Raw genomic sequence first — 26563 nt, 5'->3', positions numbered from 1 at the left:
GCCCAATGATCATGGGGGTGCAGGTAAATGTGGGTGCTGGTCCAGGGCTAGTGGCTTCTAGTGCCCTTTGGTCATCGGGCTGTTGATGAATCAGGCCTTTACTCTCTCCTCCTAGGACTGGTGTAGATTATGTACCATGTGTGCAGCCCTTCTCTGAACTGCCTTTGCTTTCCTCTTAGAGATGTGACCTCTTGGGTTCCATACAATAGCTGAGATGAGATCACACCAGTGACCTGTACAAAGGTCACCTCTGCTGTTCTGCATGTAATACCTCTTTCTATGTGGCCTAATATTTCCCTAGTTCATACTGTCTGCTTGCCTTATCGTGTGCTAATTTCTTTTGAGGGGGTAAAGTTTTCAGAGACCATAACTGCAATTTGCAAAAGGAAATCATATACTAGCACCTGACTTTCAGAAAAACTGGAGAATCTGCTACAACATCTATATCACAAAAATGTCAAACTTTCTCTACCTACTAAGATGTTCTAAAGCCTGGGGAGACAGGCAGGACAGGTCCAGGCCTTCATGCTCCCATGAGGGCAGTAAGGCCTAGAGAAGATGCCATTGCTATAGCAACCTCCTCTGCCACTGATTGCGCAGGGCGTACTCAGCCCTTTACGGAAGGGATTTTGCACTTCTGAGAGCTGCCTCTTTTCAGCATGTCTTTTATATTACTATTTTTTTTTTGTTTATTTTAAATAATTGTGTTTGGTAGGTTGGTGAGGCTCATTCTCTTTATCTCTCTCTGTTTCTTTCATACATGCACTAGTACACACACATCTCATGCATACACTGAAATGTACTCACAAACTGTGAAATGCAAATTGTGTAACATGAATTCACACACATAGGGGCATGCACACATACATACAGACACACACACAAGGACAATTGCATGCCTATATAGAGTGTATAATACACAATAAACCCAATGGTATTTCATCTTCCAGTATTAGTGGCTTCTCACCACTAATGCAAGGTTCTACTTTGCAGAATGAACAAAGCCATCTGGGGAAAACTGTGGTAAGGTTTTTTTTTATAAAGCTCCAGACAGGAACTGTGATTTTATAATTCTCAAACATATTGTCTTTGATCCATGATGACCAATAACTCCTGTTTGATCTGCGAGCACCCTATAATGAGTACAGATTTAAATCAGAACCATGGATTGCAACAGAGCCATGTATTTATATCTCTATTCTATATCCCTGTTCATACTATAGAGCAAGACCCATTTTTCTTGGGATTTTGTTGGAAATGCTGACACTCAAAAGGTGTCCACGTATCCCTATTAACTCATGTCGTACTGAGGCTGCTGCATCCCACTCTCAGCCTCCTATTGGCTGAAAATGATGTCATTCCTCCAAGGGAAGGGAAGAAGCTATTAGCCGAGGTGCAGAGATGCTGCTGTCAGCTGCAAACTGGTCAGTCTCAAAGCACAATTCACTTTGTACTTCACATAAAGATAAAAAGCAGGCAAAGTTAGATCACCTCCCCCTCCCCCTTCCCCTTTGATCTGACAATGCCTGAGCCCTTCCCAATCAATTCCTAAGCTCTCCTCTCTCCCCCACCCATAGACCCAGCAATATTTGAGCATCCCTCTTCTAAACTGTGAGCCCCTACCCTAACAACCTTGGTACTGTTTGAGCTCTCCTCTGTTCTGACCCCCCCCCCCCCCCCCACACATACACACACACACAATGCCTGAGCCTCCACCTGACCTCTGACCCCTTCAATGCCGGTGGCTGAGACTCTATCTCTCCATTAACCCTTACAGTACCAGAGCCTTTATCTCATACTAACTCAGTTTCAGTAAGAGACCATGCGCAGTTGTGTGGGATCACATCCGATGATGCAGGATGCTGAAGCCCCCGGTTCTGCTAACTGTTCCTCAGGGCATGGTAAAGGAATATTTCTAACTCCTGATGCAATGTTTTTTTTCCAGAAATTAAAAAGCTCTTATTAGGGAAATCAATGCCTGCAATGTAGAGTCCCTCTGCTTCTTTCCACCTGCTGCCACTCCCCCCCCCCCCCCCCCCCCCCATCTCCTTACCCCACAGCTTGATTCCTAGTATTTCCTTATTTCCAGAATATCTCTGTCTTCTGATTCTGTGTTAGACAGAAAGCTACAGTTTCAGCTCACATCACAGAGCAGGAAAGCCAAACGAGAAGGATTCCCCATCCTACCTGCACCTGCATGAAGGAACCCCGATAAAAGCAGCAGGCAGCTGCTGACAGGGCACTCCAGAGACTGCACCTCTCCGTCATGACTTGAGAACCATTTCATACAGGAGTGAACAGGTCCTCTGAGCTACGCTTTAGCTCTTTTCTGTGGATTCACTTGCTACTGTAAGAGCACGGGCACCTCTGTTTCATGCTGCCTTTGGGTCCAGGCATTACCTCATCTCTTGTCAAAGGAGCTGGAAGGAGGGGCTCCTGTCATCCAATTGCCTGTAAGTAAAGCCTGCTCAGGCCCTCCTCTCACTCCCTCTCCTCCCAGACTGATGAGACTGGTAGGAGAGAGAATCCCATAGAACCAATGTCTTTCTGGGGATTCTTGTATGAGAGAGAATGATAAGTCCTCTTTACGGTTTTCACACCTACGGTTAATTCTGGTGTGAGGACAGCATCAGGCTAGACACTGCAAAAAGAACTGGGACTGGAAGTAAGTGTGGATTAATACAGAGATGCCAAGGATGGCCCATCCCAAAACTAGAGATTTACCACCACAATGCTGGAGACTGAAGGCCACTGAAGTTTTTCTCACGGGTCCCAGCCATGTCTAAATCCAGTTCTGGCAGAAGCACATTCCAAAAATTGACATACCCTAATCGATAAATAGAAAATAAAATTATTTTTCTACCTTTGTTGTCTGATCATTTTATTGTTCTTATTGTGTTGGTCCCAAGCAGTGCCTGATTTTGGCTTTCCTCTTTCTTCTCTTAACAGTCTTGCCAGAGTCTCCTCATCCATTTGGCACTTCTTTTCTCTCCATGTCCACCATCCATCTTCTCTCTGCATCCCTATCTATCTGACCCAGCATCACCCCTATGTCCTTACCCCTATCTTCCCACCACATTGAGTATCTCCCATCTCTATGTCCCTATTCTTGACCTGTCCAGCATAACTCTTCTGTGTCCTATGCCTCACCCCCACGTGCCAGCATCTTTCCCGTTCTCTTCCCTCCTGTCTCCTCCCCCACCAGGCCAGCATCCCTCTGCTGCCCCCACCCCATTCCAGGGGTCCAGTTAGTGTTCCTCTCTCTTTCTCTGCTCCTGTTTTGTATCCCCTTTACAGGTCCAGCACCTCTCCCTCTTCCTTCTTTCCCTCAGGTCCTGGCATCTCTTTCTCTCCCCTCCCCATCCTGGAAGCTCTTCCTTCTCATCTCCCCCCCCCCCCTCCGGCATCCTGGCAGCTGTTTATTAATTTATTTATTTGTTACATTTGTATCCCACATTTTCCCACCTATTTGCAGGCTCAATGTGGCTTACATAGTACCGTAAAGGCGTTCTCCAATTCCGGTGTAAACAGTACCCCCACCATCTTGGCTTCTCTTCCTGGCAGCTGCCCTGGCATCTCTTCTTCTCCCCACCCCCATTCATCTTGGCATCTTTCTCTACCCCACCACCATCCTAACAACCTTTCCTTTCTCCTCTCCCCATGTGCAGCATTTGTCCCCCTTTTTCTCTTTCAGTCTATGTGTACCATTTGTCCCTCTCCCTGTCTTTCCATCCATTTACAGCATTTCCCTCCTCTCCCTTCTCTTCTGTCCACATGCATTCCACCCCCCATCCCTCTCCTTCCATCAATGTGCAGTATTTGCCCCTCACTTTGAATGGGCTGTGTCGGCAATGTCACGCAGAACTGACCCCTTGCTTTGTTATTTGCAATGCTGTATTATGGTTTTCAGTGCTGCACTATTTTTGCTTATGATAGCAATAAAGATATTTCTATATAAAAACAATAGTAAATGCTCATGACTGCCTATGTGTGTTTTTTTTTCTTATTTGAAAGCTGCCCATATATAGATATATATCACAAAATAAAACTGAAAATCATTAAAACAGCATTAAAGATGATTGTAGCTGGTAGAAACAGCAGTAATAAACTCTCTGTATTTTGTGTTCATTTTTCTACAGTGTTCTATACAATACAATAATACATGGCCAAATCTCAGTGAGGATATCCTGTTTCCTGATGGATTCATCTTAACTGTTGTCGTAAACTGCCTTGAGAAGCCTGGTGTTATTAAAATGGAATATATTTAAATTAAATTGAAGTAAAATTAAACTCTCCTTTCATTGGGGCACATGGAGTCACATCTTCACTTCATCTCTTTCTGTAGAAGTTTACATTTTAGATACACAAATGGATTATTCTGTTTTGAGCATGTTTCAGAGACAAGTGGTTTTATAAGTCAAAATAATAAAAATAAATATTTTGTTTTATGCAGAATCTCTCATTTATTTAAACATTACTAACTCCCCTGTTTACTAAGCCACGCTAGTGGCTACTGTGCGCTAATGCCGAACACAGCCCATTCACTGTAAAAGGGGGGAAAATCAGAAACTCAGTTTATACCTATTTGTTCAACCACCTTTAGGTTTTAAAAGCATGTAAGGTCTGTATAAATTAATGTAAACCATCAAAGTTTTAGATAAATGCCCAAAATATGTAATACTTGGCAGCAATAATGAAACAGTGATGGAATATTCACATAGCAGGCAGCAAACAGATTTATTTTCCACTGAAAATAATTAACTTTGTATGAACTTGGTAGCCAATAGTGTGTTGCTTGCACTTACTTCCAAACAGACTTTAAGTAGAAATAAATATATAGAACAGAACTGGCACATTTAGAGTGCCTATGGACTTCTGCATGAAGTTAGCTCTTTCCTTATTATTCAATACCTCTCTTCTAAATAGGAGGTAATAAAAAATATCAAGTGCATTTTTATAATGTACCACTGCATTCTACGCAACAAAAGGACCTAGGGAAGGACCCTGGGGCTAGCCAGAGAGCCTGTTGTAATTGCTGCCTGCAGTGCAGGTAAACACCACAGCTTTGTGGGGGGGGGGGGGGGGGGAATAGAGGTTAGGTAGGAAGGCAATGCCTGATCTGTGGGAGAGAAAGGTGGATGGTAGGAAGTATGAGGCAATGCTGTACTGGTAGGGGAAGTATGTGGTACAGACAGGCATATTGCCAGAGAGCAAGGAGGGGGTCAGTGCATAAGATTGGGTCCCTTAAGCATGTGAGCTGGAGAAGGGGCCTCAACAAGTGTGACATGGCATGTCTGTTAATATTACCTTCTCTGGGAGGTGGATTTGCTCCTGAAATATGTCATAGTTAATACTAACTTAAATATATGTGGTTTATGACTAATTTGCTTTTACTATACCACCTTTCTTGAATAACATGGCAAAGTGGTGTACATTATAGAGCAATTAAGAAATAGGGACACAAAAATCAGCTAGAAAAGCGCCAGAGTCAACCATACCATAGAAGAGACACATAACAGAAACATCAAAGATAAGTAACCCGAGCACCATAGGCATGCTCAAACATGGGTTTTCAGAGACACTTTGAAAGTTTTATGTACAGGGTCAATTCAGAGAGATAAAGAGAGAGCGGTTCTAAGAAAAGCACAGTTTCTGGTGGACTCAGCCTGGCAAGTGATTGGAGGTTGGTAGATAATTTATACAGCAAAGTTTGAGCATAAGTGGGATCTATTGTACATTTGGAGGAGTAGCCTAGTGGTTAGTGCAGTGGACTTTGATCCTGGGGAACAAAGTTCAATTCCCACTGCAGCTCCTTGTGACTCTGGGCAAGTCACTTAACCCTCCATTGCCCCTGGTACAAAATAAGTACCTGCATATATGTAAACCACTTTGAATGTAGTTGCAAAAAAAAAAAACTCAGAAAGGCAGTATATCAAGTCCCATTTCCCTTCCCTTTAGTTTTGGAGTTCTACAGTGTGAAAAGAACACAAAGCCAATACCAGATTAATCAACTAGAACCAAGTATTTTTTTTAGCTAATCCAAGCATAGAAAGATCTGTGCGTGAGTATGTTCTTTCTCTCCATTCCTTGACTTTATTCATAAAGATGCATAGAGAGCTTTCATCCTACCATCATGTAGAGGTAATAACGGACAGGAATCAGTATACTAGTTTGCCCATATAGATCAGAATTCTGCTAACCCAGTCTGACTGTGGCTTCCCTGTTAATCACAGGCTGTGATGCTAGTACCAGTGTGCAATGAGTTCTATGGAATCTTGTCAGTATGGAGAAAGCAATAGAAGAACAAATTAGCCAGCAAAGAGAGAAGAGAAAGGGTTGAACTTACCTCCACACTCTCACTGTCCGGGTCCAGGACATTCTCGAAACTGCAAGAAAAAGCAAAAGCAGAGACCGTCACTAGCTATTCCACTGAACATGGTATGTGATGTTTGCCTGTGTTTTTACATTTCCTGATTCAGTCCTCAGCTTTCTTTGTGACATGATCATGGAATTACCAGCACTTCCTGCACCCAAAAAACACTATGATGGTTGTGCTGGCAGAAATTAAACCTGTGTTTCTTCTTTCCCACAGCATTTTTCTCTGCTTCTCAGGGGCGTAGCCAGACAACAGATTTTGGGTGGGCATAGGCAAGAAGTGGGTGGGAACCAAGTGTTCTCCCCCCCAAAAAAAACCACCACTAAAAAATATTTCAGCTGGCAGGAAAATGCTTCTTTCCACCTTGGCAGTCAGCAGCAGACATGCGCTGAAAACTGAGCATGCGCAGGTGCCAGTACCGTAGAGAGTAGCGTCTCCGTTACCATCAGGGGGAAGTCTTCAGCTGGCAGAGCTTGGGATCTCCACCAGCTACTGCTAAACGTGTGCTACTGTTGGGTGGCCCTGGCCCACCCAGGCCCACCTGTGGCTACGCCAGTGCTTCTACAACTGTGTCCCAGAACTGGAGATGCCCGGGTGCAGCAACATAGCACAAGTAATGCAGTCATGTCTTAGTACTGGAGATACATGAGTCCACACACGGACAAGTGAACAGAATTGTGCCACTTTAGAGCGAGTAGAACTTTCTGTATTTCTTTCTCCTACTAGCCCTTGTTGGAGTGGTGAAGACTTCAGAGGGATATCCTATGGGGGCATAAGACTTGTCATAATGAGAAATGCATATTATTGGTGAGCTGCACTACTGAGATCTAAGGTTAAGCTTTATGTAGGCAAAACATCTTGGTTAAGACAGAATCAAAATATCCTATACATATGCCAGTTGGGCTTATAGGGAAGTATTAGTATGATGGACCACGAAGCCCACTCAAATACTAGAACATTTTTTGTCACTTGGCAAAAATGTTTGTGATTATATACAAGAGCTGCATTAGTGGATATGGCTTTCCTTGAAGGAGCTGAGCTAAACACTGCACAATTCTCTTGCAGACTTATACCATTCACAATTACATTTTTACTTGAGGTCACATATTAGAAGCTTTAAAGCAATGCACTTAACTTGGAATATACTCTGTTATCCACACATTTGATACTTTGAGAATGTCCACTACAATCTTTTTTAGTATAATCCACTGCATAATTCCAAAATTCTTCACTGTGCTGTTCTAGGCTAGGTGTGGTCACAAAGATTCAATAGCCAGCATAAACCATTCCCAAGTAAAAGCTTTACCAGGAGACTCTCAGTTCTTAATCCAACTCTTCTTTAAAGTAGCAATCATAGCAAACAAAGAAAATCAACTTACAGTTCATTTGCTTGGAAAGAATTGTTGCAGTCTGCAAACAGAGTCTGTATGTAGCCACCTCAGAGGCAAGGAGGTGATCAGATCCTCAGCCCAGCTGAGAGGGAATGTACAGGAATAATAGTGAAGAATTTTGATGGAATCACAGTAGATAAAGGAGGGATCAGTCCCTAGAAGAAGCGCTGCGTATGACTGGTAGCGCTATAGAAATTATTAGTAGTAGTAGCTGCTGATCACAAAGGTGTGGTAGGAAGACTGGGACTCTATCATTCACAGCCCTCAAGGAGAGAGAGGGAGGGCTGGCAATGGCCTAAAACTGAGAGCCAATAGGGAAAGCTCACAAGGAGTCAATCATAGGAAACTGCAAACTATAGAGATAGCAACCGTAGTACACAGTGCTATCTATATACAGATGATGCAACTGAATACAAATAATACTCATACTAAATATATACTAAATATACATAACAATGCACTCTGCTACCATTAATATGGGGGACAGAACAACTATATTTAGAGAATCCTGTTCATATATTCGTACACTTAAATATATGCGCTGTTCAGCACTATACTTACATTTATAAAAAAAATTTAGAGGCTAATAATTACAGTTGTGTGGCATTAACCATGATATCGTTGTCTGAATGAATGATATATCAGAAGGGTTGAGTTAATTTTTAAGTTTCACTAAGGAAAAATTATACCACAAAATATATTTAAGAAACAATATCTGAGCAAAAATTGTGGTTTTCTTGTCATGGGAGTATGAGGCTCCATATGTGATTTGGCTTAATATAGCCTTGCTGGCATTAGAACATTAAAAAAAAAGAATATCTAAGGTTGTAAGAAGCTTTGAAGCAGGTGGAGAGCGTGAAGAAATTTGGAGCACCATAAGCATCTGAAAAGAAGGGGTAGGCATAATGAAGAGATTGTCACTATGGAACAATAACCGGAAAGATTTACACAAGTAAACCATGTACTCCTGAGAAAAACCACAAACAGATTATTGCACCCTCATCCCCCCCCCCCCCCGCACCCCCCCAGCAGATAAAAATACACATGCTGACACACTGAAGAGCGAGCAGAAATGGGTGAAGGAAAGGAAAACATGTACAGAATTTGCATAATCGGTTTCTGGGTGTAATTTCTGTTGCAAACTTTTCTGCCTGCTTCTGTGCAGCAGTCACATTTTCAAAGGGAAACTCTGCATGGAGTTTCCTTGGGAAGTCAGACTGCAGTCCCATAAGTTCACAAGGGAGGGAGGGTTAAGTATCAGCTCCTTTTCTCCAGTGCAGCACCCCTGCATATAAGGGTCTGTTTTCCTCTTTTAACTGTATACAGATTAATTTTGGGAACATTACACTGAAAGACAATGGGAAGAGAACATCTGCACATGTCTGTGTGGAATTCCAAGCTGCCTCCTACTTGCCTGAGATCTTTCCCAATATCAAAGCAACTAAAATGCAGGTGGCCTGGGGAAAGGAAGAAGCAGAATGGATTACCTTGAAAAGAGAAGATGGAACTTCTATCCATATGAGGGTTGTCTACAGACCTCAAACACAATTGGATCAGCTTGATAAAGATCTGGTTGTATATATACAAAAGTTGGGAAAGAAAGGGGAAGTACTGTTGCTGGGAGATTTTAACCTGATGGATGCAGATTGGAAAGTTCCATCTGTGGAATCGGAAAGAAGTAAAGAGATTGTGGATGCATTACAAAGTACTCTGCTCAGACAAATGGTGACGAAACTCACAAGGGAAGGAGTGATGCTGAATCTGGTACTCACAAATGGGGAAAGTGTGTTTAATGATGATACCCAGCTATAGGCAGAGACCCAGGCAAAGGTATCAGCCTGCCTATCCGACATTGCTGCCTGGATGTCCAACCGCCACCTGAAACTGAACATGTCCAAGACCGAGCTTATCGTCTTTCCACCAAAACCCACTTCTCCTCTTCCTCCACTTTCTATCTCAGTTGATAACACCCTCATCCTCCCCGTCTCATCTGCCCGCAACCTTGGAGTCATCTTTGACTCCTCCCTCTCCTTCTCTGCGCATATCCAGCAGACTGCCAAGACCTGCCGCTTCTTCCTCTTTAACATCAGCAAAATTCGCCCTTTCCTCTCTGAACACACCACCCGAACTCTCGTCCATGCTCTCATTACCTCTCGCCTTGACTACTGCAACTTACTCCTCACTGGCCTCCCACTTAGCCATCTATCCCCCCTTCAATCTGTTCAGAACTCTGCGGCATGTCTCATATTCCACCAAAACCGATTTACTCATATCACCCCTCTCCTCAGGTCACTTCATTGGCTTCCAATCAGATACCGCATTCAATTCAAGCTTCTCCTTCTTACCTACAAATGCATTCAGTCTGCTGCCCCTCACTACCTCTCCTCCCTCATCTCCCCCTATGTTCCCGCCCGTAACCTCCGTTCACAGGACAAATCCCTCCTCTCTGTACCCTTCTCCAACACCGCCAACTCCAGGCTTCGCTCATTCTGCCTCGCCTCACCCTATGCTTGGAACAACCTTCCTGAGCCATTACGCCAAGCCCCCTCCCTGCCCATCTTCAAGTCTTTGCTTAAAACCCACCTCTTCAATGCTGCATTCGGCACCTAACTCTTACCATTCACTAAATCCAGACTGCCCCAATTTGACTGCCCCTATCGGACTGTCCGTTCACTTGTCTCTTAGATTGTAAGCTCCTTGAGCAGGGACCGTCCCTCTATGTTAAATTGTACAGCGCTGCGTAACCCTAGTAGCGCTTTAGAAATGTTAAGTAGTAGTAGTAGTAGTAATGTATGAGTGGGAGCACACTTGGGCAGTAGTAATCATCAGTTTGGTTTGATATAACAGCTAAAGCAGAGGACAGCCACACAAAACTAAAAGTCCTCAATTTCAAATATGCTGACTTTAGAAAAATAGGGGAATACCTCAAGAAAAGCTGATGAGGTGGGAGGACATGCGAGAAGTGGAAAGACAGTGGTCCAGGCTGAAAGGAGCTATAAAAATGGCTACTGACCTTTATGTGAGGAGAGTAAATAAAAGCAGGAGAAAAAGGAAACTGACATGATTCTCTAAACAAGTGGTTGAGAAAATAAAGGCAAAAGAGTTGGCATTCATGAAATACAGAAAAACTCAAGAACAGGAATACAGAAAAGAATACCAGATGAATCTGAAAGAAACCAAAAAAGATATAGTGGAATTAGAAAAGGTACAGAGAAGGGCGACAAAAATGATAAAGGGGATGGGACAACTTCCCTATGAAGAAAGGCTGAAGTGTCTAGGGCTCTTCAGCTTGGAGAAAAGACAGCTATGGGGAGATATAATGAGTGGAGTGGAACGGGTAGACGTGAATCGTTTGTTTACTCTCTAAAAATACTAAGATTAGGGGGTATGCGATGAAGCTACAAAGCAGTAAATTTAATACGAATCGGAGAAAATTTTTCTTCACTCAACATGTCGTTAAACTCTGGAATTCGTTGCCAGAGAATGTGGTAAAGGCGGTTAGCTTAGTGGAGTTTTAAAAAAGTCTGGACGGCTTCCTAAAGGAAAAGTCCATAGACCATTATTAAATTAACTTGGGGAAATCCACTGCTTATTTCTGGGATAACAGCATAAAATGTATTGAACTTTTTTGGGATCTTGCCAGGTATTTGTGACCTGGATTGGCTACTGTTGGAAACAGGACACTGGGCTTGATGGACCTTTGGTCTGTCCCAGTGTGCAATACTTATGTACTTAGAGATATGTCTGGTGAAAGTACAAGCAGACAAACAAGTGGCTAGAAATGTAAGGAAGGGAGACAATAATTTTGTCAGGTATATTTAGTGAAAGGAGGAAGGCTAAAAATGGAATTGTGAGACTGAAAGATCTTGTAGACTGCTATGTGGAGAGTGATGAGGAAAAAAGCGAACATGCTTCTGTGTTCGTGGAATAAAAACCTGGAAAATTACCATGATTGGCTGGCATAAGTACATTTGAGAATGGAGTGGATATCACACCGTTCATGGAAGAGAGAATTTATGAACAAGTTGAAAAATTAAAGGTTATCCGCCAGCTGCTAACCACAAATATTCAGCGGAAGATAGCTGGTTATTCCCACTGAATATCAGCAGATAGCAGGTTAAGTACTATTTAACCGGTCAGCATCCATTCTGACCAGTTAAATAGTACTAAAGATTGGGTGGACAGGATCTGTAATTAGAAAATGGATGGTATAAAAAAGCAAAACTTAAATGGCTGCATGTGTGTTGATGTGTCGAGTGGCACTTAGATGGCGACTCTGGCTGTGAAGAACTAAGACCGATGCTGGGCAGACTTGTATGGTCTGTGTCTCATATATGGTAATCTGGTTTAGGATGAGCTGGAGTGGGCTTCAACAGCAACTTCAGTAGGTAGAACATGAGGACAGCGCTGAGCAGACTTCTATGGTCTATATCCCAGAAATGCCAAAGAAAGACCATGATCAAGGATCACATTTGTTGTTGGTTTAATCATAATTGAAATTGAACACCGATAAAACACACTGCCTCATCCTCTCATCCCAACACAATACGTACAAACCCACAACCTTAATCACCCCAGAACACACCCTCCCTATCTCAGACAGCCTGAAAATACTTGGCGTCACAATCGACCGCAACCTTACACTCGAGAGCCAAGTGAACTCCACAACAAAGAAAATGTTCCACTCAATGTGGAAACTTAAACGCGTAAAACCTTTCTTACCAAGGGAAATATTTTGTAACCTAATAAAATCAATGGTACTAAGCCATGCAGACTACTGCAATGGAATCTCCATGGGATGCAAAGAACAACTCACAAAGAAACTCCAGACTGCTCAAAACACAGCAGCCAGGCTGATATTTGGTAAATCGTGATTCGAAAGTGATAAACCCCTCTGAGAAAAACTGCACTGGCTTCCAATCAAAGAACGTATTACCTTCAAAATTTGCACCCTGGTCCACAAAATTATCTACGGCCAAGTCCCAGGATACATGACAGAATTCATAGACCTACCAATCAGAAACATAAGCAGATCAACTCGAACACACCTAAACTTCCACTACCCAAACTGCAAAGGACTTATATACAAAGCAACCTATGCATCCAGCTTCTCTTACATAAGCACACAACTATGGAACGCATTGCCTAAAGCTGTGAAAACAACCTATGACCACCTAAACTTCAGGAAATCATTAAAAACCAACCTGTTCAAAAAGGCATACCCCACCGACCCAACATAAATACCTACACTCTGCAACACAGCAAAACCAAAGCTCGTAATGGACACTATCCAGCTTATTTTCGAAAGAGATCGCTGGCCATCTTCCGACACAAATCGGGAGATGGCCAGCGAGCTCATTAACCCGGCCAAATCAGTATAATCGAAAGCCGATTTTGGCCGGCTCTAACTGCTTTCCGTCGCGGGGCCGGCGAACGTTCAAGGGGGTGTGTCAGCACGGTAGCGAAGGCAGGACGGGGGCGTGCGTTGAGATGGCCGGCTTCGCCCGATAATGGAAAAAAGAAAGCCGGCTTTGACGAGCATTTCGCCGGTTTCACTTGGTCCCTTTTTTTTCAGGTCCAAGTCCCAAAAAAGTGCCCGAACTGACCAGATGACCAACGGAGGGAATCAGGGATCACCTCCCCTGACTCCCCCAGTGGTCACTAACCCACTCCCACCCTCAAAAAAACAATTTTAAAAACTTTTTTTGCCAGCCTCTATGCCAACCTCAAATGTCATACTCAGGTCCATCGCAGCAGTATACAGGTCCCTGGAGCAGTTTTAGTGGGTGCAGTGGACTTCAAGCAGGCGGACCCAGGCCCATCCCCCCCTACTTGTTACACTTGTGGTGGTAAATGGGAGCCCTCCAACCCCCCCCCCAAAAAAAAAACCCAATGTACCCACATTTAGGTGCCCCCCTTCACCCATAAGGGCTATGGTAATGGTGTAGAGTTGTGGGGAGTGGGTTTTGGGAGAGATTTGGGGGGCTCAGCACCCAAGGTAAGGGAGCTATGCAACTGAGAGCTATTTTAATTTTTTTTTTTTTTACTTTTTAGAAGTGCCCCTTAGGGTGCCTGGTTGGTGTCCTGGCATGTCAGGAGGACCAGTGCATTACAAATGTTGGCTCCTCCCACGACCAAATACCTTGCATTTGGCCGGGTTTGAGATCACCGGCATTGCTTTCCATTATTGGCAGAAATCAATACCGGCCATCTCTAAAGCCGGCCAAAATGCTGAGATTTGGTCGGCCCCGACCATATTATCGAAACAAAAGATGGCCAGCCATCTCGTTGCGAAAATACGGTTGGCTCCTTCCCTTCACAGCGCCATCCTCAGAGATGGCCAGCGCCGTTTGATTATGCCCCTCTATATAACCTTTCCTCTCCTCGATCCCCATTGTACCTGAAACACATGTGCCTTTATTTGACTACAATATCACCTTGTATTTGTTTCTCTACCGGACTTGGTGAATGCCTTTACGGTACTATATAAACCACATTGAGCCTGCAAATAGGTGGGAAAATGTGGGATACAAATGTAACAAATAAATAAATAAATTGAAAATGAGTTGGGCAGAATGAATGGACTGTTCAGGTCTTTATCTGCCATCATTTACTGTGTTACTATCCTGCTTATAATCGAACGAGAAAAACGCCCACGTTCCGACCTTAATCGGGAGATGGACGTTTATCTCACAAAAACAAATAATGCGGTATAATCGAAAGCCGAACTTGGACGTTTTCAACTGCACTCCATCGCGGAAGCGTACAAAGTTGACGGGGGCGTGTCGGAGGCGTGTTGAAGGTGGGACTGGGGCATGGTTATCACCCGAACAGAGATGGGCGCCTTTCGCCAATAATGGAAAAAAAGTATGCGTTTGTAGCTAGAATTTAGGGCACTTTTCCTGGACCCTGTTTTTTCACGAATAAGGCCCCAAAATGTGCCCTAAATGACCAGATTACCCCCAGAGGGAATCGGGGATGACCTCCCCTGACTCCCCCAGTGGTCACTAACCCCCTCCCACCACAAAAAATGATGTTTCACAACTTTTTATTTTCACACTCAAATGTCATACCCACCTCCCTGGCAGCAGTATGCAGGTCCCTGGAGCAGTTGTTAGGGGGTGCAGTGGACTTCAGGCAGGTGGACCCAGGCCCATCCCCCCCCTACCTGTTACAATTGTGCTGCTTAATGCTTAGTCGTCCAACCCCCCCAAACCCACTGCACCCACATGTAGGTGCCCCCTTCACCCCTTAGGGCTATAGTAATGGTGTAGACTTGTGGGCAGTGGGTTTTGAGGGGGATTTGGGGGGGCTCAACACACAAGGGAAGGGTGCTATGCACCTGGGAGCTCTTTTACCTTTTTTTTTGTTTTTGTAGAAGTGCCCCCTAGGGTGCCCGGTTGGTGTCCTGGCATGTGAGGGGGACCAGTGCACTACGAATCCTGGCCCCTCCCACGAACAAATGCCTTGGATTTATTCATTTTTGAGCTGGGCGCTTTTATTTTCCATTATCGCTGAAAAACAAAAACGCCCAGCTCACAAATTGTCGAATAAAAACATGGACGTCTATATTTTTTGCGAAAATATGGTTCGGTCCGCCCCTTCACGGACCCGTTCTCGGAGATAAATGCCCATGGAGATAGACGTTTTCATTTGATTATGCCCCTCTATGTTTCTCATCAAATAGGTCTAGAAGTGTAAGAATAATCGCTACCTTTCCAATGCTTATTAATTCCAGTTTGATTTCACCCATCAGTCTCTGCTGGGCACAGACAGGCTGCATGGCAGCTGAAGCTGGAAACAAGCAGGATGGCGTTGGTCCAGATGGTGGCTACTAGAATGGTCAATGGTCTTTATCATAAAGCATATGGGGACAGACTTAGAGGTCTCAATATGTATTAGGCAGGAAAGAGGACATATGCTAGAGATGTTTAAATATCTCCATGACATCAATGCACAGGAGGCGAGTGTCTTTTAATTGAAAGCAAGTTCTGGAATGAGGGGGTATAGGATGAAGGTGAAAGGGAACAGACTCGGGGAATAACCTGAGAAAATACTTCTTCATATAAAAGATGGTGAATGTATGGAATGGCCTCCTGGTGAAGGTGGTGGAGATGAAAACTGTATCTGGATTAAAAAAAAAAAAACATGGAACACGTATATAGGATCTCTAAGAGAGAGGAAGGGATAGAAGATAGCATAATGGGCATACTGGATAGGCCATATCGTCTTTATCTGCCATAATTGTTCTCTGTTTCTTCTCTTCCTTTTGCTGCCCTGGAGAGGAGCAGGGCTGTCTCAGATCCTTCAAGTTCCTACTGTCCAGAATCAAAGCCACTGGACTAAGGCACTGACTATGATTTCCAAATGCAAAATCTGATAATATTATTGAAACATAGCCACCGACATATGTCAAAGGAAAATTAGCTAAATACAATTAGCCCACTGTTTATGGGCAAATCACTTAACCCTCCATTGCCCAGGTACAAAAAAATTAGATGGTGAGACCTCTAGGAACAGAAAAAGCACCTATATGTAATAAGTAAACTGCTTTCATTGTACCACAGAAAGGTGGTATATCAAATGCATAACCCATACCCATATGAGTTTGGGGAGCAGTTGTCATGTATGGCACTCCCAGGTGTAAAGAGGAATGTTTCCTAATAGATTTTCCCTGTAACCTGACTAGGATCTGAACAAACTTACCTGCTTTGCTGAGGTTCTACAGACACTAATGGCAAATGTTCTCTACAACCTCTGGAAGCTGACAGTTTCTCTCTCTCGTCTCCACCCTGGTGGTCAGTGCCAACGGCAGGTAGATCTGGTGTTGCTTCCATACAGGCAATACTGCTGGATGTCTCTGCCACATGCCCAGCTTCTGTAAGGTTTCCTGTAGAATCTATCTCTGTGATTTCTGCTTGTTCGAGGTTCACTATGGGAGATGCTTTTACATCTGCTTCCTGCTCTCCATCCATGGTCACATTTGGGTTACAGAGGTTACTGTGCAGGGACTTGCCATGCTCCTGATGCTCAGACTTTCTTGTATGGGCTACTGTTGGCTTTGAGATGGTTGGCGTAGTTGCTGCAGGTACATCAGGGGGAACCTTGCATGGTTTTTGTCTCTTTTCTAAATTACGCCTTGGCATAGTGCCCATGTGGCTGTACATGTCACAGGATCTGGCATAAGACGGGCTTCTGGGTCCTGAACTCAAATCATCTTGAGTCTGCTCAAAGGCCTCAGAAGGGCTGAGAATACCAGGGCCACTGGAAGCTCGCCGGAAGGTGAAGGCTCTAGAAAGATTACTTAGGCTTCCAAAACCTTTGAATTTAAAGAGCTCTAAAAAAAAAGGCAAAAACAAAACAAAAGGGGAGGGAGATGGTCATTCATGAATTTGAGGAGATGAAGCAACAGAGAAGAACTTGTAAGATTATAGAGTCCAATATTCAAAGAAAGCTGAGTTCCTAAATTTATGCTCCTAAGTTAGCCACCTAAATTTGTGCCATACTTTCATCCAAACATAAGAGCAAAAATGTTTCAGCTGAAAATTCATCCTACTTTAAGAAACTTACAAAGTATGCTCATAAATGTAGGCCTGCCCTTCATTTGCCTATATTTATGAATCTTAATTGTGAGCTTACTGCTGAAAATCCATGCTAAACTCCTAACTTCTTTTCCCCACCCTAAAACTGCCCCTGTTGCCACCCACATTTTATGGTCCTAAATTTAAGATTTCAGTGAAAGTTTGAGTATAAAGTTATGCACTCAGCCCTAGTACATTTTCAAACAAACCAATTTATGAGCATAACTCTCAAAAAGGCCCTTTTACTAAGCTGCGTTAAGCAAAAATGGCCTAACTCGAGACTCATTGAAGTGTTTTGTGTTAGTTTTGTCATCTGCACATGCTAAGTGTGTGGTGTTTATTGTTTTTAAAAAAAAATTTTGGAGGGGATATGTCAGGGGCAGAGAATGGGTACAGAGTGAGCGTGGAAGCGTTAACCAGCTAGCATGCTGACACTTCCACACACGACCTGGTTAATGCAGACCAACTAGGTGATGGTAATGGTAACATTAGGCATAGCAAACTGGAAGCACCTCCACGTAGACAGTACAATCAAATGAAAGCAGAGGCTGGCCAACAGACGCTCCAACACAGGAAATGGTGCTTAAAAGATGCTTTATTCCTTACTTGGGCAAGAGGACTCAACACTGGTTTTGGTGTAATCAAACGCCTGCCTCAGGGGTCACAGTGATATTCAAGTAAGTCCTGAATTAAAGAAATTGCCCAAAGAGCTCTGTTCAGGAGAAAATATAGACACATAGAATAACCCGAAGGCATCAGCTCAGTATCGAAAAAAAAGGACTTACTTGAATATCACTGAGGCAGGTATTTGATTACGCCGAAACACGGACCGCGTCGGGTCCTCTTGCCCAAGTAACGAATAAGGACGGGTAATCCACCTAGGTGGATGAACAACAAAATCCCACAACACAAATGAACAAAAAAGAAAGAGTGGGAAGTGGACCAAGGACTCCAGAGACTGGGGCAGTAGGGTCAAACCAAATAAACTTTATTACAGACTCGACACAGATCCTTGGACTCCGCAGCTAGAGCTGCATTACTTTATCTTTACATTTGAGCGCCGCAGATAGAGTTGCATGATGTGCTGTTGACATTTCATACCTTCAGGTCTGTTTCAAGACCCCTTTAACTCTCAGAGGCACTTCTTTTGATTACATCTCACAGAGGTAATTTTTTTCTTGGATTACCCTTGATATACATTGACTCCTGAGGCAGTCCTGTGGATGAAATACGGATCTGTGTCAAGTCTGTAATAAAGTTTATTTGGTTTGACCCTACTGTCCCAGTCTCTGGAGTCATTGGTCCACTTCCCACTCTTTGGTTTTTTTATGTTCAAGTAACGAATAAAGCATCTTTTAAGCACCATTTCCTGTGTTGGAGCATCTGTTGGCCAGCCTCTGCTTTCATTTAATAGTAACATTAGCACACAGCCAGAAATTACACAAATAGAGAAAAGGTTATTTTATGGCCACAGTAGGTTATCAATAGAATTCAAACAAAATAAAACATGGAAAAGAAAATAAGATGAAAGAAAAGAAAAAAGGTCTTACATTCCTGTATTGTTTTAAAATTACCTTTCAGTATTCTTACTGTGAAATCACTGGTGCAGTGTTCTGGTCTTGTGAAGTGTTGGCCCACAGGGGTGGGGGGCTTGACTGGCACCGGCTATTTTCATGTGATGTCTGTGCAGATTGAATCTTGTCTTAAGCATCTGGCCTGTTTCTCCAATATAGCATCCTTCGTTACATTTTTTACACTGAATGATATATACCACAGTGGAAGATGAGCATGTAAAATAGTCCTTTATGTTAAATATTTTTCCTTTGTGAATGACTGTGGGGTCTTGTGAAATGTTTTGGCATAGTTTGCAGCTGGCTGTGTTACACGGAAACGTGCCCTTTTCTTTTTCCGTCTGTGTTGGAAGTTTACTTCTGATCAGCTTGTGTTTTAAATTTGGTGGCTGTCGGAAGGCCAGCACTGGTGGGGATGGGAATATCTCTTTCAGTAATTCATCTTCCTGGAGTAGTGGCTGTAGGTCTCTTATGATTTTCCTCAGTTTCTCCAGCTCTGTGTTGTATGTCACTACAAGGGGAATTCTGTCTGTGGCTTTTTTTTCTTTGTACTGTAGCATATTTTCCCTGGGTGTTTTGAGGGAGGAGGCAATATTCTTGGAGATTATTTTGGGGTTGGCAACACTAGAAATGAGCTCAGCATGCAGGAAATATCTGTTTAAGGGTGCGCTGATCCAATTTACTAGCACAGCTTAGTAAAAGGGCCCCAAAGTTAGCAGCATAAATACTTTGAATATCGGGCACGTAACCTTTTAATGTAACACTACCAGTTTTCAGAAAACAGAAGGGTCGATATTCCAAAGGTACTTATCCGATTAGCAGATATAAGGGTAAGTGCTGGCGAGAGGGATATTCAGTAGAACTAAACAGAAAGTGGGGCTGAAAGTTTCCCCTGGCCACTTTGGCACTGTCTGGACAATACAAGGTCGGTCCATGGGTGGAGTTAGAGGTTATCTGGTCAGGGCCACCAAGAGATTAGGCCAGGCCTGGGGCAAGGCCGCCCTGCCTCCGCCCCCCCCCCCCCTGCTGCCACCGCCTGTCGCTCCCCCCGCCACTGCCGCCCCCATCACTCCCCCCGCCGCTGTAGTCCCCGGTCTCACCTGCCAGTTAGCTGTATTAATATATCCACTAACCAGATACAGGGCCGTCGAGAGGGGGGGCAGGGGGGACAAAATTCCCCAGGCCCGGGCCTCCAAGGGGGGCCTGGCACCAGGGTCAGGCCGCCGGCGCTGCAGTCCCCGGTCTCACCTGCCTGCCTCCTTGGCTCCGGGCCCCCTGCATTCAAAGCGGCAGTAGCAGATCGCCTCTCTTCTGGCCTTCCCTCCCTGTGTCCCGCCCTCGTCTAATGTAACTTCCGGTTTCCGCGAGGGCGGAACACAGGGGTGACAGATCTACAAAAGTGGAGCCGGGGGGGGCAACCTGGAAGGTTGGATTGACCAAATAGTCCTGCTCTGCTGACATCAACTATGTTACCATGTACTTGCCTGGTGCCCTGATCTGCCTACCTCGCTATTTGCCAGTGCATCTCAGGAAGAGTTTACCTCTATCAATTAATTTCATAGTGTACAAGAGACTAACAAGCCTCTGACTGAAATGTGTCCTGCAGGTGCTGCTGCTTCTAGGAAAGAGGGCTACTGTTGCCATTTGTTTTGGGGTTTTTGTTGTTGTTGTGTGTGTGTGTCTATTTAGTGAGATTAGTATTCAGAACCTAGCTAAAGCATCAGCTTGGAGAAAAGGCGTCTGAGAGGAGATATGATAGAGGTCTATAAAATAATGAGTGGAGTTGAACGGGTAGATGTGAAGCGTCTGTTTACGCTTTCCAAAAATACTAGGACTAGGAGGCATGCAATGAAGCTACAATGTAGCAAATTTAAAACGAATCGGAGAAAACCTTTCTTCACTCAACGTGTAATTAAACTCTGGAATTCGTTGCCAGAGAATGTGGTAAAGGCAGTTAGCTTAGCGGAGTTTAAAAAAGGTTTGGACGGCTTCCTAAAGGAAAAGTCCATAGACCATTATTAAATGGACTTGGGGAAAATCCAATATTTCTGGGATAATCAGTATAGAATGTTTTGTACTTTTTTGGGGATCTTGCCAGGTATTTGTGACCTGAATTGGCCACTGTTGGAAACAGGATGCTGGGCTTGATGGACCTTTGGTCTTTCCCAGTATGGCATTACTTATGTACTTTTAACCTGATTATAAAACATCTCCCTTGCCTGTTGCTCATTAGGTGCACTTACAGCTTTCCTCCATTTGTCTGCAAAGAGATGAAAACTCAGTGGCACAGGCCCAAAACTATATCAGTGTTATGAAAACATCTCCGACACACATGGTGCTCGGGGTGCTGTCCTGGGTGCGACATTTAAGGGGCAATAATACAACGGTCTGCACTGGTGCAAACTGCAAGGCTACGTTTACCGTTGAGTGTGCACCAATAATCGGAGAGAAAGTTTGCTTAGATTATTGCCCCCAGGGAAATGATGCTCTTCTGTGTGTAATTTTTCCATTGGAAAATGCACACATTAGTTTTGACTATCCATATTTATACCCATATCTATGATCTCTGCCCTCAGTCTGACCATCCCCCCCCCCTCCCCCAGCACTACCTCTTCTCTCCATGGGTAAAAGTATGTGCATTATCAAAGGATGTACCTCCTATCCATGCAGGGGCTGGTCAGTAATCAAGGTCCACCATCTGCAAATAAAATGCTATTTTACAAGGCGAAAGGACTTGGATTATTGTCTTTTGCCTTCCATTTGCTAGAAGAAGTCCTGACTGTGAGAATAACTGAGTAAAAGAGAATAGCCAAAGAAATGGAAGCAACTCCCTGGACCCAAGTAACTGTGAGAACAGAATCTTCCAGAAATCCCTGTAGGTAAAGGATGGAGAGAAATTAATTCTCAGTACAGGTCCTTCAGCACTTGGATGGGGTGTCATTAAACCTTCCTTGGCCAAAAAAAAAAATAAATTAAGACTGAAAAAATACTCACTAAATGTTCTAAAGTTTGGTGTCTTCTGCTTGTCACTCATGTCTGCTTCTGAGGCTTTGGTTGTGATGCGGAAGGAGATTAGACTGCAGCAGTTGATCTGAAACTCTCACACCTTCCTGTTCCTCCTTCCTTCCTCTCTCTCTCTCTCTCTCTCGCTGAGGATGTACATCTAGCACACATTTAGTCTATATGATGATCTTTCTGTTTTCACTGACATCAGTTCAACAGAGTTTCAGAACAGGTGCATGAGGGTAACATTAGTGGTCGAGGAGACAGGGACTGACCTGTGGCGCAGGGTGCCCACTAAGCTTCTGAAAATCCTCTAGCCAGATGATATTATGGGGTTTTTTTGCAAATATTTTTGTCCTGGTCAGAGACACTGAAGCATATTCAGGAATGTATGAGTATAATAGAGAACTGGATTTCAGTTCACCGACTCAAAATTAATAAGAAGAAACCAACGTTTTTGTGGCTTGGAGATAATAATGATCTGAGATACAGTGGGGGAAATAAGTATTTGATCCCTTGCTGATTTTGTAAGTTTGCCCACTGACAAAGACATGAGCAGCCCATAATTGAAGGGTAGGTTATTGGTAACAGTGAGAGATAGCACATCACAAATTAAATCCGGAAAATCACATTGAGGAAAGTATATGAATTTATTTGCATTCTGCAGAGGGAAATAAGTATTTGATCCCCCACCAACCAGTAAGAGATCTGGCCCCTACAGACCAGGTAGATGCTCCAAATCAACTCGTTACCTGCATGACAGACAGCTGTCGGCAATGGTCACCTGTATGAAAGACACCTGTCCACAGACTCAGTGAATCAGTCAGACTCTAACCTCTACAAAATGGCCAAGAGCAAGGAGCTGTCTAAGGATGTCAGGGACAAGATCATACACCTGCACAAGGCTGGAATGGGCTACAAAACCATCAGTAAGACGCTGGGCGAGAAGGAGACAACTGTTGGTGCCATAGTAAGAAAATGGAAGAAGTACAAAATGACTGTCAATCGACAAAGATCTGGGGCTCCACGCAAAATCTCACCTCGTGGGGTATCCTTGATCATGAGGAAGGTTAGAAATCAGCCTACAACTACAAGGGGGGAACTTGTCAATGATCTCAAGGCAGCTGGGACCACTGTCACCACGAAAACCATTGGTAACACATTACGACATAACGGATTGCAATCCTGCAGTGCCCGCAAGGTCCCCCTGCTCCGGAAGGCACATGTGACGGCCCGTCTGAAGTTTGCCAGTGAACACCTGGATGATGCCGAGAGTGATTGGGAGAAGGTGCTGTGGTCAGATGAGACAAAAATTGAGCTCTTTGGCATGAACTCAACTCGCCGTGTTTGGAGGAAGAGAAATGCTGCCTATGACCCAAAGAACACCGTCCCCACTGTCAAGCATGGAGGTGGAAATGTTATGTTTTGGGGGTGTTTCTCTGCTAAGGGCACAGGACTACTTCACCGCATCAATGGGAGAATGGATGGGGCCATGTACCATACAATTCTGAGTGACAACCTCCTTCCCTCCGCCAGGGCCTTAAAAATGGGTCGTGGCTGGGTCTTCCAGCACGACAATGACCCAAAACATACAGCCAAGGCAACAAAGGAGTGGCTCAGGAAGAAGCACATTAGGGTCATGGAGTGGCCTAGCCAGTCACCAGACCTTAATCCCATTGAAAACTTATGGAGGGAGCTGAAGCTGCGAGTTGCCAAGCGACAGCCCAGAACTCTTAATGATTTAGAGATGATCTGCAAAGAGGAGTGGACCAAAATTCCTCCTGACATGTGTGCAAACCTCATCATCAACTACAGAAGACGTCTGACCGCTGTGCTTGCCAACAAGGGTTTTGCCACCAAGTATTAGGTCTTGTTTGCCAGAGGGATCAAATACTTATTTCCCTCTGCAGAATGCAAATAAATTCATATACTTTCCACAATGTGATTTTCCGGATTTAATTTGTGATGTGCTATCTCTCACTGTTACCAATAACCTACCCTTCAATTATGGGCTGCTCATGTCTTTGTCAGTGGGCAAACTTACAAAATCAGCAAGGGATCAAATACTTATTTCCCCCACTGTATATTTCTCATTTTACTATTGAGCATAATACCTTCTCAATGGACCTAAATTCCAAAATTTTAGGGGTTGAACTGGATAACTTGCTTACAATGCAGCTTCAGGTAAATATCATGGTGAAGTCTACTTATTATATTGTTAGGAAATTAAGAACTATAAAAAAAAGTATTTTACTGTTGATTAATTCAGGATACTTGTTCAGTTGTTTTTGTTTACTCTATTTGACTATTACAACCTTGCTTTGATAGGTTGCTCTAAGACCTTATTAAGGGGCCCTTTTACAAAGTGTCGGTAAGCCCAACATGAGCTTATCACAAGCTAACCTGGAACTACCGCCGGCCCAACACCGAGCGTGTACCATTTCCAGTGTGCCAGAAATAATTGTTGCCATGCGCTGCCTGGTTACTGCTGGGTTACCACAGGAACCCTTACCGCCACCTCAATGGGTGGCAGTAAGTGCTCCCTCCTGCATGGCCACAAGGTAAGAATAATCCTACTGCATGGCCATTTTTGTAGGGGCTATTTACCCGCTGCAGTAAAAAGGGTCCTGGTGCCCAGGAAAAACAGCCCCCACCTCTACCACAGGGCCCTTTTTTCCACAGCTTAGTAAATGGAATCCTAAATCAATTACAGACTGCTCAAAACACTGCAGTCAGACTGCTATATGGTCTAACCAGATTTAATTCAGTTCAAAGTTATTATTCTAAGTTGCATTAGTAATTAGTAATTAGTAATTGAGAGCATTTTCCATCTCACAGATAGGCTGCAGAGAATACCTTCTCCTGCTTTAGACTTAGCCTGGCCTCAGAATGACATCCTATAGTATATCTCCTATCAAACTGAGCTCTCTTTTTCATCAAGCACTGCCATTTCCTCCCCTCACCCTCCCCACTGACAGTTTGAACTTCGTGGGTGTGGCTTGGATCTCTTTCAGGGAGAGAAAACTAACAACTTATAGCAGCAGCTTCAGAGAGCATTTTCCATCTCACAGATAGGCTGCAGAGAATACCTTCTCCTGCTTTAGACTTAGCCTGGCCTCAGAATGACATCCTATAGTATATCTCCTATCAAACTGAGCTCTCTTTTTCATCAAGCACTGCCATTTCCTCCCCTCACCCTCCCCACTGACAGTTTGAACTTCGTGGGTGTGGCTTGGATCTCTTTCAGGGAGAGAAAACTAACAACTTATAGCAGCAGCTTCAGAGAGCATTTTCCATCTCACAGATAGGCTGCAGAGAATACCTTCTCCTGCTTTAGACTTAGCCTGGCCTCAGAATGACATCCTATAGTATATCTCCTATCAAACTGAGCTCTCTTTTTCATCAAGCACTGCCATTTCCTCCCCTCACCCTCCCCACTGACAGTTTGAACTTCGTGGGTGTGGCTTGGATCTCTTTCAGGGAGAGAAAACTAACAACTTATAGCAGCAGCTTCAGAGAGCATTTTCCATCTCACAGATAGGCTGCAGAGAATACCTTCTCCTGCTTTAGACTTAGCCTGGCCTCAGAATGACATCCTATAGTATATCTCCTATCAAACTGAGCTCTCTTTTTCATCAAGCACTGCCATTTCCTCCCCTCACCCTCCCCACTGACAGTTTGAACTTCGTGGGTGTGGCTTGGATCTCTTTCAGGGAGAGAAAACTAACAACTTATAGCAGCAGCAGTGTTGCCAGGTGGGCGGTTTTACCGCCCAATTGGGCGGTTTTCCGCGACCCGCCGCGGGAAATTTTTGCCCGCGGCGGGTTGCGGTTTTTTGGGCTGGTTTTTGTGCTTCGGGCGGTTTTTTTCGGCCGCGGGGGGGCGGGGTTAGTGACGTTTTTGGGTGGGGTTAATGACGTTTTGGGCGGGGTTAGTGACGTGGGAGGCGGGGCCGATGACGTGGGAGGCGGGGCCGATGACGGGGAGGCGGGGCCGATGACGGGGAGGCGGGGCCGATGATGTAAGAGGCGGGGCCGATGACGGGGAGGCGGGGCCGGTGACGTGGGAGGCGGGGCCGGTGACGGCGGGGGCGGGGTTTATGACGGCGGGGGCGGGGGGTGATGACGCGGGGGTGGGGGTGTCAGGGGCGGGGTTTGTGTTTGGGCGGTTTTTGGGCTGTTTTTTGGGCTCCAGTGGGCTGGAAAAAAAATTTCCACCTGGCAACCCTGAGCAGCAGCTTCAGAGAGCATTTTCCATCTCACAGATAGGCTGCAGAGAATACCTTCTCCTGCTTTAGACTTAGCCTGGCCTCAGAATGACATCCTATAGTATATCTCCTATCAAACTGAGCTCTCTTTTTCATCAAGCACTGCCATTTCCTCCCCTCACCCTCCCCACTGACAGTTTGAACTTCGTGGGTGTGGCTTGGATCTCTTTCAGGGAGAGAAAACTAACAACTTATAGCAGCAGCTTCAGAGAGCATTTTCCATCTCACAGATAGGCTGCAGAGAATACCTTCTCCTGCTTTAGACTTAATCCCACCCACCCCTAGAGTGACATGTCTTATATAACCTCCCTATCAACCCACTCATTACTTTACCTCACCCATTTCTATTCTTCTATCACCTTCTCCCACTACTC

General features: G+C 44.4%; 1 protein-coding gene across 1 annotated transcript in view; it reads right to left on the bottom strand.

Moving 5' to 3' along the window:
* The window catches only part of SH2D3C (SH2 domain containing 3C), a 52332-nt gene extending 30379 nt beyond the window's left edge, over positions 1–21953 (bottom strand). Inside the window, exons 1-3 of the mRNA XM_030206465.1 lie at positions 21914–21953; positions 16474–17104; positions 6347–6386 (exon numbers count right to left, since the gene is read on the bottom strand). Coding sequence (XP_030062325.1) covers positions 6347–6386; positions 16474–17104; positions 21914–21953 — 711 coding nt within the window. The remainder of the gene's footprint in view (positions 1–6346; positions 6387–16473; positions 17105–21913) is intronic.
* Positions 21954–26563: the final 4610 nt, after the last annotated feature.

This window comes from Microcaecilia unicolor, chromosome 6, assembly GCF_901765095.1.
Source record: "Microcaecilia unicolor chromosome 6, aMicUni1.1, whole genome shotgun sequence".
NCBI classification, from domain to species: Eukaryota; Metazoa; Chordata; class Amphibia; order Gymnophiona; family Siphonopidae; genus Microcaecilia; species Microcaecilia unicolor.
Note: the sequence above shows the minus strand (reverse complement) of the source record. Positions and strands in the feature narration are given on the sequence as shown.